The 12,288-nt window shown below is 39.6% G+C and overlaps 1 protein-coding gene across 2 annotated transcripts in view; it reads right to left on the bottom strand.

Annotated features, from left to right (window-relative positions):
* Positions 1 to 12,288, bottom strand: part of bmp2k (BMP2 inducible kinase) — a 47,004-nt gene that overhangs the window by 3,753 nt on the left and 30,963 nt on the right. The window contains exons 8-15 of one of the 2 annotated variants that reach the window (XM_051422883.1): positions 12,038 to 12,141; positions 11,870 to 11,949; positions 11,199 to 11,347; positions 10,449 to 10,654; positions 10,173 to 10,343; positions 8,323 to 8,540; positions 7,519 to 7,685; positions 6,859 to 6,978 (exon numbers count right to left, since the gene is read on the bottom strand). In XM_051422883.1, the coding sequence (XP_051278843.1) occupies positions 6,859 to 6,978; positions 7,519 to 7,685; positions 8,323 to 8,540; positions 10,173 to 10,343; positions 10,449 to 10,654; positions 11,199 to 11,347; positions 11,870 to 11,949; positions 12,038 to 12,141 (1,215 nt within the window). Of the gene's footprint in view, positions 1 to 6,858; positions 6,979 to 7,518; positions 7,689 to 8,322; positions 8,541 to 10,172; positions 10,344 to 10,448; positions 10,655 to 11,198; positions 11,348 to 11,869; positions 11,950 to 12,037; positions 12,142 to 12,288 lie in introns of both variants that reach the window. The other variant, XM_051422881.1, reaches the window with a different exon arrangement.

The raw sequence follows: 12,288 nt of genomic DNA on the forward strand, positions 1-12,288 counted from the left end.
ATTTAGACTTAAAAAAATAAAATAAAGCTTTGTTCTACAATTACTACTCCTTACTTCAACATTTCTATAAATTCTTATGCATATTTGGCATTTGCTGAAAACTTTGCTTTGTGTAAATGTATTTCCAAGAGATTTGCATAATGACAACTTAGAAATTAGCCTAATTAGCAAGTGGATAGTCTCCAATTATATTGAAAATAAGTTGTGCCATGCACAATGAGCCAATTTATTGTTCCCTATTAGTGGAAGCTCTACATTAGAAAGCAGAAAAAGGACCCCCTGCTGTGAACACGAAAATGGAAACCTCTCCGCGTCTTCAACCATCCAAACTGGCAGGACGTGATGACAGATTAGCCAAAAGCTTTGTTGTTGATAAATGAAACAAGGCAGCAATAAAAGATAGAAAGTCACTGGAACAAAACATATTAATACAGCAAACATGAGGTGCTCTGCATCTGTTCGCTCCACACGACTGGTCCCAGATTATAACTCGTAATCATGATCACCTCACCAGGGTGAGACAATCTCACATCTTTAATCACGAGAGAAGATGACAGACTGACACACAGATTTGTTTTGTCGATGTTCCTTTGGGTAAAAGCTGAAGGATTACATGCTGCGTCTGATCTCTTAAAGATACAAATAAGTGGTGAAAACATGCGTCTGATTGTTCTCTTATCTGATGAAAGATAAAATCTGTTAGAAATGCCTGACAGCAGGCTGGAGCTTACAGAAGTCTCTTCCCTCACGCAACAACTACTGAACCTAGATTGATTTGATGAAGCTGCAGAAAGGCCAACGTTTACAATACTGAGTGACTCTGAACCAAATCGTTACCCAAAACACACGACTGCTAAAATAATATGCACTATTATGTACTACATAAATAGTCTTGTTCACAGTAAAATGTTAATCATGTAGTTGGTCAAAATGATGAATTATACTGTATAAGTCAGCAGAAAATAGACCAAGTCAATAATCAAGCAGAAAATTCTAATCATCCCTTTTATCAGCTTCTCCAGCATTAAATTAGCAGTTTTCCTCCCTGTCAGCCAGTCATTGTAAAACTGTCTGACCCCAATTTAAAATCATTTTAATAAAGACACTGTATACATTAAGTGGTTGAGACAAACACACTGAATCCCGGTCTGTTCAGGGTTGAATAACAGGATTAGATGGATTTAAATATAAAATGAATTATGAGCCTGTTTGAGGTCACAGCACAGAATTCATACTTACATAAGGTCTGGTAAAGGAGAGAAATATTGAACCTCTACCACTTCTCCCTGTCACTCTACAGTACATCATACAATCTTTTTTTAGGCTTTTTACTGTATCTCATCTTATTGTCTAACAAGCTGCTCTGTATATTTGATCACTCGCTAAGTTACAGCTTGGTAACGTGAATGTCCTTCTAATGACTATTCAAATTCAAAATGAGAATGTGAATTATTTATGCAAGTTGCTTCAATATTGTTTTGGAAATGTATATTTCAAAGCCCAGTTGGCAATATGTTGCAATCTAAATTTGAGGTGTACTCGCAGACATAATTGAAGCGTTTTAGATTTTTACTGTCTTAAAAATGAGCTTCTGATATTACTATTTGAATGAGACATCTATAAACTGACTGTGTGTCATAAATCATGCACAAGTGAAATAACACTACAGACAGGAGGAGACAATGGAGGGTACAATTAGAGATTCACATGAAGAAATTGAGATCATCTCAATAAGGCCATGAAACCGGGAACTGGCTCCTTGTTAGACGATATTTGGAGGAAAAAAAACAGTTTAAACTATATACCACAATGAACTGGTTTATCAGTGGATGCTAAACAATCTCAGAGTAAGCTGCTATGTTAAAAGGTGTCACACATCTGTTTGTCAACATAATTGTGCTTTTTTTTTTTTTAGCATCACCTTCCCTATGGTCCAATAAAACCTGTTTGGTTTTGTTGGAGTTTGATTGGAACAGAGAACAAAGACAGCCATGTTCACAACAGGAACATCTTGTACGTGGTGTAGTGGTGGAGAGACTCTAAACTTTCCAATACTTTAAAGAGTTATAAAAAAGGAACCAAAGTGAATATTGATTTTGAATGTTTTTTATTTACCAGTAACATTCTATAAAGAAATACATTCACACTCACAGTATGATACAGGACCTTTTACATAGTCTGTTGCAAAAACAAGATATGTATGAGACAATTTATGGATCTATAGGTTTTATTCTTTCTGCAGGAGCGGTACCAGGAGCTGCTGATAGCTAAAACTGAAGAGTGGTGGCATCTTTCAACACTTTTAATGAGAATCACCTAAATTAAAAAGTTCCCAAAGTTTTACTGATGTGTTCTGAGGCTTCTAGCAGGATATAAAGCTGACAACAAAATTCTAAGACTGGGGGAGAAACCAGACCCCGAGACAGAGAGGTAAAAGCACAGAAAACTTGCAAATGTAAACAATATATAACAACATATTCAATGTCTATGTTTGCTTGTTCATCCCACGAATCCTGGGATAATGGTTCACGTTTTCTCGCACTTTAAAAACAGAAAATAAAGTGCAGTTAATGGCTCTGGTCGTCCCTTTCACTTTTCTTTTTGGCTTTGATGGTTCGCCTTTTCAAACTATAGATCCATCCACCAATACACATGAACAAGATGTTTCTGAGTATGGCTGTCTTACTAAATGAAAGATGAAAAGAAACAAAGCAAATAATAATAAAAACAAAACTGAACTGAAATGAAGCAAGGTTTTTCCACAAAGGCCCAATAAAAGCAGGCGGTGATATGAGCGGAACAGAAGCATCAAGTAACATTAACTCTTTTCCAAACTTACCTTCAGCTAAACACATGATTTACATTTTACCTGTTTAGATATATATCTTTTTTTTGATTCATGTCTGCATGGATGACTAAGATGGGTCACTTTCTCACTTGCTGCTCTAAGGCAGAATAACCGCAGCACAGTGAGAATTAACAAACATACAGCCCTTTAGGATTGTATGGATTCAAAAAACAAATCAAAATGTTCCCCATTTTGACAGAAATTATCAGCACACTCTCAACAAGCATTCCTTTCAGCACAACAATTTACATTACACTACTGAATGTGCCATCAACCAGTTGAAAAAAAAAAAAAAAAGAGAAACTGACGCAGTTTAGAGTACCAAGTTGTGTCATCAAAGTCCCATTAAGCAGACCTACATTAGTGGGAATAATGTCTTTCCTCTAAACAAAACTTGGGAACTAAGGGAAAACACAACTGCTGCTCAATTCCACTAAACATTTGATGCTTCAGCTTAATGTCAACGCTCACAAAAGTGTCATTTTGTAATCACTGTGGGAGAAGGAAAAAAAAGCTGTCTCAGTGTTGTTGGTCAGGTAAATCAAAATGCCACACAAAGGCACTCTGAATCTAGAAATGGAAACCGAACGACTTCCACTATAAAAGAAACCTTTGCAATTCTAAAAAAGGTTGATGCTTATTAACTGAAATAAAAAGAGGAGTTAAATAAAAATGTGCAGCCACACCACCAGCAACTTTAACTGCTGTCATACTGTCTGTCCTGACTTGCATGGTAGCTAGTTGACAATTGTAATGGCAAAAGAAAATGGGACTTTTTATTGCTGCATTACTGCCACAACCACTAGGACCAAAGTCAGAAATAGTTCAGTTCTACCCATTAACCAGATACTGCTCAGAGACAGAGCCTCTGTGGGTGGAGCCTAAGAATGTGTTTCTGTCTAAAGACCCTTATACATCATGCTTCAACAGCCATCTTGCAGGTTTGTTGTATGTCACACTGTGAGCTGGCTAAAGCCTGTGTAAATACACAAGAAAAGTCCATCTGCACTGCTCTCATATTTTGAAAATACAGCAAAACAAAACCGAAACTCCAACTCAAGTCCAGGATTAATTAGGAACGGTCTTAGAATACATCCCTGGTGCTGGCACAGATTTTCTTTTTGGCACTTACAATGTTGCATCAGTGTATTCTGTGACATGCTGCACTCTGATTGGTTTGCAGATGTGGGACGTCATACTGTGTAGGACTCTAGTATTTTATAAACAGAAGCACAGTAAAAAGGGGAAATGGTTTGAGAGGATGGGCCTTAAATTATTGAACTAAAGCACTGTTACAGCAGCTCAGTCTCTGTGAAATCTGCCATCACTTAAAGTAAAACTGCTAATCAAACACTGGTGTTGCCATGTCGACCAAAGTTCCTCCACATAAGTACACAGAGACACTACGACAGAAAATAAAAGCTGATTAAAGCTCATTTATGCTAATAAGAGGGTGGTCTTTAAAAGTTGCTAGCGGTGCGTTTACACAATGAAATTTAACAACAACAACAACAACAACAAAAAACTCACCCGGAACCTAAATAACCAACTGACACACTGTGATGGCACAAACACAGGAAGCTAAAAGGCTGATCAAAAATTAGTTGCACATTTTTTCATGCCAGCCTGCAGGAATGACACCCAGTCCCAGCACAGTGGGTTTATTTGACCTTTCTGGGTTTTAAATTCGTTACAAAAGTCCCTTCAATCAGTTTGGTTTCTTTTTTTTTTTTTTTTGGTTTTTCCTTTGATCCAATTTGAACTCAAATAGAATTACATATTCATTAAGTAACAAGTGAAGACAATAAAATATTTCCACACCTACATTCAAGTGCTTAGAGGGATATATTGCATCATTATCTCGTCTTATTCTACTCTAAACTGTAGCCACTGGACTTGCATTAAGCCTGCATGTTCAAGGACACGAGATGAATTTACTGTAGAAAAAAACAAAAACACTACTCTCCTCTAGAAAATCTGTAAGTGTTTTAGCGTTGATACTGTGTATCATTAGTCTATGAGTTACAAACAGCATTTCTAAATTGCCTATCAAAATGTAACCAATTCACATTTAAGGAGCAGGAAGAGTACAGAGGCACAGAAGCTTATTGCTGCCACTGATGTAATATATGTAGAAATACTGCACTGTGATATTCACATGTTATACCAGACTATGATCTGTGTTGGGGTTAAACCACATGCAGTCTGACTGGTTAGTTAAGCCAAATGAGAACTAATTAATCAGGTTATATAAGAGTGTTAAGATCGGCCTCCACAGTAAAGTGCACAGTCCACACAAGAACATTTGAGGCTTTGTCACAACAATAAAAAACAATTTTGTCATTTGTGAGGATTCGTTGCATTGCAGTTTTAATGGCCGAAGAGGGTCGATGGTGTTTTAATGTAAACAAACTGCAAAGAGCCACAACTTTGGAAGTTCAAGTGTTGTCTTTTCCCCCCCGAACAGGGTTTATTAGTACCAGGGCTGAGCGATGTTTGGGTTAAATGATATGCGACAGACATCGTGGATGTGGACAACGTGATGTAAGAGATGATTTTGTAGGTTTTTTTACCAAATGAATTGGGACTTACTATAAATGATATAATGTAGAATTATTAGACTTTGTGGCTGGGTTGAGACATGAGTGTGCGGAGGAATCACATGACAGTCATTTCATATGTTGGAGTCACCTTAGTTTGATATATGATCATTCAAAGATCACATGCCTGACATGGAGCCAGATCACCTGAAATAGGTTCAACACAGGTAGAAAGTGTGAGATAGCTAGTAAACATGAGAAATAATTACTTTGGGAGGGAAAATAGGAGTGGGCACAAATGATCGGATTCTAAAACGTACATCCACTTCTGCTGGAATGAAAGCACAATACAACCAAAGAGGGGAACTGTTAGAAACAAAGTCTACCATTTTTAAGACAGAAGCTGCAAGTCAAATAAAGTGTTTAGCACCGGGTGCACACTCAATAAGGAACAGGACTCCATCAATGTCGGCTCCACATGGTGCTCTAATACGTTCTGTGAAGTTCTATTCCCAAATATTACGAAACCATACACATTCATGATAAGCCATTAGAAATCAACAAACATACGATTCAATGCTTATGGTTCCTGACATTTGTTCAAAGCCGTGGCTTTTAATTAGATGGCCTATGCATGTTTTCATTTTTTTAACCAGTAAGGGACAACTACATTCTATGGTGTGTATCGTTATGGAATTTGACATCACTCAGCCCAAATTAGTACCAACCATGTTCTTTACATGGACAGGTTGCCTTGTTATGTTCATATTGCTTTTAGTGTTGATGGAACTACAGCAACCTTATCCAGCTGTCCTTGTTGGACACAGTGAGTTGGAAGTTTTTGCTCTTTTCTTAATGCACTGAAATGAAAATTGTAATTTTACGCAAATCGACTCAGCATAAGCACATATTTCTTTAGCCTGCACAGTCAGACCTCTATATGTTAGTACCTTGCTCCAGCCATTTTGATCTACACAAGGAATGTAACACCGAACCATTGCAGAGTAGGTGCCTTGCATCCCCCAGTGCCCTAAAGAGGAGACTCAACACTTCTTCCAGCTGACTTGCATAAAGGTTTGTTACAGCAGGGTAGTTAGAAAGCCCCACAGTAAAAGCCACTGATTGCAGTGAATTCAGAAAGTGCTTTTACCACTTCACTGATGAACCTGCTATTCCTGCTTTTCTTCCAAATTTAGTCACAGAAGAGCTGAGCCTTGGCTCAGGTTATCATTATATTTTAGACTGAAGCCAACTAATCGACCTCTGATAAGTGGACACTGGGAAACGAAACAATAATCTGACTAATCATTGTTTTTTTAATGCCCCACTGGGGGGGTCTGTGTGGCATAGGAGCTCCTGACTGGAGGTCAGGTGGGAACAGAGCTGGACAGGGGGCAGGAGAGGGCAGAGAGGGGGGCAGGTGGCTCCACAGTGTTGGGTCCTCATGGTAGAGACTCCTCTAAGACTTGCCTGCGCTGGCCACAAACGGGACTGAGCCGAACAGGTCCTGTGGTGGGAGGGGCTTGGCAGTGGAGGCAGCAGGCTGCGGTTGGTCCGTTTCCACACTGGCTGTTCTCTCCACTGGTTTATCTGTATGTTGAAGATCACAGACGGGAAGATACTTAGATCATCTACAGCTATGACACTTAATGACGCAAGGTTTTTTTTTTTAAATACATGGACCTCTGGATACATCAACACAAAGTCTCTTGTAATTATGGACTGAAGAAATGGTTCCATTATATGCTTTTTTTCGGTTGTCACAGGAGATTTTTCTTCAAACACCTCCTTCTACTGAACCCGAGACAAACGCTCACGGTTGTGACAATATATACTAAACTAGAAAGCATTAAGAGAGTCCAAGACAAAAAAATCCTCTAAAGTTTACGGACAGAAAATCTTTAGAAATATTTCATCTCTATCTGGTTCAGCAGCAAAAGAAAGACAGTAATAAACAATCATAGTTACAAGTGCCAAAATGTTTTTCTTTCAAGAAAACCTGTTGCTGGGTTGTTCATAAGAAAATACCAAATGTATCTGCTCCAAAAAATAAAATCACTTCCATTAAATTTCACCGAGATATAAATAATTGACAAACTCTATAACAAAATCATTGAAGGGGTCACTTGCTTGCTCTGAGCATGTCAAACTCCCGATCGAGCAGCTCCTCCTCTGTCAACTTGGAGAAGTTGTCCTCTCCGAAAGGGTTCCAACCGGACATATCGGGGGGGTTACTGACTGTACTGTTGCAGCTCTGAGAGGGTGGCGTAATCCCATCTGAAGTAAGCAGAGAGTTTCTACTGTGGAGACAGTACAACAGTGATAACCTGTTATGGGTAGTATTCAGCTTTGGCACACATTTCAGTATTAAGGCTGTAAGATGATACCCAAAACCTAAATCCAGACGTTTAAGTTGCAAGTAAAGACCCAAGTAAAAGTCTGCAAGAGATGTTTTCCAAAACCGCCCGTAGAACATGGACAGATAACATAATTGCTTAAAATTAGACCATATTGTACTGATTTAAAAAAAAATTAAAAATCTCATTACTGAATTAGGCAATAGTGGCTGGGTAAACATACAAAGTTAGTTAAATCTTTGCAGAAGGAACAAATGTCCAAGTAAGGCTAGGTAATGTAGTTCAGAAGCATTTCTGTTATATTTGTTGAAATTATTTTTACATCCCACCAGAAATCAATAAATCAAATGCTCTACCTGGTATCTGTAAAGTCCCAGGCCTGTAATAAGCCAGGCTGATTGGCTGGCCATAATGTCTGTCTAGCTACCTGCCTGCCTGCCTGCCTGCCTGCCTGCCTGCCTGCCTGCCTGCCTGCCTGCCTGCCTGCCTGCCTGCCTGTCTGCCTGCCTGTCTGCCTGCCTGCCTGCCTCATGAACAAGTACATGTCCCACAATATGATAAGTTGAAGGGACATTACCTAGGGTTAGTGTATGAGGAATCAACAGGTGACGGTCCCCCCATTTGGCCAGTTCCAGCTACAGTTCCAGCAGTGGGCGTGGTCGCATTATAGGAACCAAGCGGGATCTGGAACTCAAGAGGGGAGGACATATAGGGGAGAGGCTGCTGAGCGGGATGATGCTGCTGCTGCTGCTGTTGTTGCTGCTGCTGGACAAAAGCCTGTTGGTACTGGTGCAGCTGTTAGGGAAGGCAGAGAGGGAGAAGAGGGGGAAGGGAATGAGGGACGGACCTTTGATTTCATGGCGCACAATGATGGCAACAAGATGATGAAATGTTGTTAGAAACCAGTTCTGGATTTGGAAAGCTGGGGACACAGTGGAAGGGAGGGATGAAGGAATGAAAGTCAAACAGCACATCGGACACCAAACTTAACAAATTAACTAAGCACCAAATGCATGACGGATCACCTCAAACACTGGCTGACAATCTTAATTGAATATTTTTGGGCCACTTGAGGGCAGAAACACTCCCAAACAAGCCGACTGATAAACAGTCTTAATGTATTATCAGCTGTATGGGTAACTATTTACACATTCAGCAGAAGCCGAGCAGGATTAGCATTAATTTGGAGCATTCAGTTGGATTCCAATAGTCACACTCCTTTCAGCTTCATCACCAGAGTAACATCTTCTGATGGATCTGACTTCTTCAAAAGAGGCTCACATTTAAAATCTCTTATATTTAAGCATCTGCAGCCACACAAAAAAACTACTTTAACTTAAACCTGGCAACACCATAGTGGTCCAGCAGTATTGTTCAGTGACTAAAACTCACATATTCAATTGTGAAATGCATTTTGTTTGAAATATAAGAACAATCGTTATGTGAATTCTCTTATTGTTGTTGTTATCTGTTGCTATTATTTCCTGCTTCTAACCAAGTTCTTGTTTCTTTAAATTTTTCTCCATCCTCTGCTTGCTTTTTCCATGTTTTCTTAACAAACCATATTAGTAAAACACTTCTGCACACACCACTGTTGTGCTTTTAAAGTACTGTACAAATAAAGTTGATCTGATGTCATTACAGCATATTACAAATTTGCTGTCACTTAGCAAAGCTTCCTCACCACAATGAGAAGCAGGTCTAAGATCACAGAGGAAACGCTGATTTTAAAACAGCAGGTATCTTGGGAATAAGAACAGTAATTTTGAGAGGTGCTCTCTTCCCCTGCTTGTGAACTGCTTCATATGTCAGGATGCAACACAGAGGAAACTGCTCGATTTCACCCTCTGTTCGATCCCCTCGTGGCTTCGCTCAGACCAGATTGCCTCTGAAATAAAACAGATGGTACGCGTTCGGTGGGAAACAGACTAAAAATTGCACTGCCCTAACAGTACGCATTTGGAGGACCTGTGTTTGTGTGTTTGATTCAGTATCTGCGTAAATACTAGTTTTCTGAATATTTGGACAGAGTCAGTAGGAAGTTTGAGCGTCTGCTTCCAATGCGGCTTGGCACAGACATGAAGCGATTCGACTGAAGAGAACTGGCTGCCAGTGTTTGGAACAGAGAGAGCAATTTTAGGGCATTCTGATATTAAATGAAATATTCAGCTCCGTGTTATTTCATGCTGTGTCTCCATGTGTTTCCCTGTCAATTGCTCAAACTATTTATTGCAGTTTTGGATAAAATCTTCTGCTCTGAAATTCTGTCACGATATTGAGTTAGAAGCATCCCTCAAATGCCTGAATGGGCTTGAACGCGAACAAAAGCAAATTCAATTTGATAGATGTCCATTTTAGCGCAGACCACAAATCTAATTCTCGCCTTGGAAGCTTTAGTTCCAGGTTTAGATCTCTGACAGAACTCACCATGGCTGCGTACTGGTACTGAGCCTGAGCCTGAGCCTGAGCCCGGGCCTGGGCAACCTGCTGCTGGTACATCGGCTGCATCATCATCTGCTGCTGCTGCTGGAGGAGGGCCTGCTGCTGCTGCTGCTGCTGCTGCTGGAGCTGGATGGACTGCTGCACAGCCTGTTGGTACTGAGGAATGTTGTGAGGACATTAAATATCTCCCAGAAAAGTGTTGAGTAATGACTTTGAGTCCTGCGATGATGTGTTGTATGTATGTCAGTCTGGTGGATGTACCTGGAGGTATTGGAGTTGCTGTGCATTTATATGTTGTTGCTGCACTGCTTGTTGGTGGTGATGATGTTGTTGTTGTTGTTGTTGTTGTTGTTGTTGTTGTAGTTGCTGCAGACGCAGGTCACCAGGCTGTAGTTGCTGCAGGACTCGGTGCTGCTGACTGCTGGGTTGGGCCTGCACGGATGGCTGCCCTAAGCCAGGAGTGGGAGCTGAGTGGACAGGTTTAGATTTATTACTTAGAACACAACACTGAGCAGAGTTTGAAAAAGACAATAAACTGAATAACTGAAAGTGAATTTATCACTTTCAGTTATTCAGAATTCAAGGTAATTCAAGGAAATGTTGTAGTTGGTGAAATCTTGAAAACACAAAAATCCAAAGTACTCTAGTAAAAGTTAAACAGCTTGAATGCTAGAGAATACAAACCTATGCACTATTGTCACAACAAAATAAATGTACAACATATAATACTTGAAAATACAATCAATTATAAACTTCATTTTATTCTAGGTTTAACTTTGCAGAAATGCCATTTTTCAACTTAGTTAGTCCACCTTTAAACAAACTTGTAGCATTTGGTGTTCGGTTTTCTGATACTTACATTGTATCTTCCTGTGGTAAAACAACTTGTGCAATTATATACAGAATGTGAAGTTTCTCTATTTTTTCAGTTTTTTCTATAGAGATATGAACATATCTTCAAGATGATGGAAAGTTCTATAGATATAGCAATCTCACTAATGTTTAACGAACCTTTCTGGCCGTTGCTGACGGGTGCTGAAGGCACGGTCATCTTGACAGGGGTGACAGTGTTGGCGAGAGGCAAGACGTTACTGTTTGCCGCTTTTGGCCTCTGTCTGGGAGCTATTGATGTTTCCGTTGGGCCCACAGAGTCTGTTATCCTAGAAAGAAAAAGTCAAAACTTGTGGTTTGAGTTTCCTTTAATAATACCAATAACTTGTGTATGTACAGCAGGGTTTGCGCTGTGCACCTTCCTGGTGTCTAATGTGCTGTTCTGTTGAGATATATGTTTAATTCAGCAGCAATTTAAAGGGATTCCTTTTCATTAGCTTAAATAAGCTACAAATTATTACATTTTGCAATTTGTATGTTCTTTTGTTTATGGCACAAACTAGGAAGTTTTTCTCAAAGAAAGACTTAGCTAAAGTGTTTCTGCTGTAGCAAATGGTGGTAGGAATGAAAGAAAAATGTAAATGTACTTTAAACATGTTTATTTTCCTTACAAACCCGTTTTATGGGGAAAATAATAAATAGTAGGGCCACATAATGTGGATGAGATGTCTTGAACGCAGTCAATTGTTTAAAGTATGTATTAAGAGGATTCAGCTGAGGATCAGTGTCCGTGCTTGTCTGAATCTTGAGACAAAAAATAAGAAAACATTGCTCCCTGCAGTAAGCAGTACCTGGCTTTTGTCATGCTTTTCTTAGCAGCAACCTCACTAGCTGTTAGAGGTTCTGGGAGCGACGTAGGGATGGGAGAGTTCTGTAAAAAGGGAAAGACAAATATGTCAATATAAAAATAACTGTAAAGGCTAAAGCCACAGTGATTGCTTCATTCTGTGGGGACTTACAAAGAGATTTGGCACTGGACAGTCTTTTCCAGCTAATTTGAAGGCAAAGTAGGACACTTGGTAAATGTCTGGTCTCTTCTCCTGGTCTGGTTCGAGCATATATCCTGGAAAAGACAAACAGGTCACTTTAAACAGCACGCTGTGCAGAACAGCACTGTGTGATTTACTGTGGTTAATGTGCATCTTCTGTCTTTGGCCACTTGGCGGAGCTGTTGGTCAAATTAATTTATAAGGAAGGTCTACTGCAGGAT

This window comes from Dicentrarchus labrax, unplaced genomic scaffold (assembly GCF_905237075.1).
Source record: "Dicentrarchus labrax unplaced genomic scaffold, dlabrax2021, whole genome shotgun sequence".
Taxonomy (NCBI): Eukaryota; Metazoa; Chordata; class Actinopteri; family Moronidae; genus Dicentrarchus; species Dicentrarchus labrax.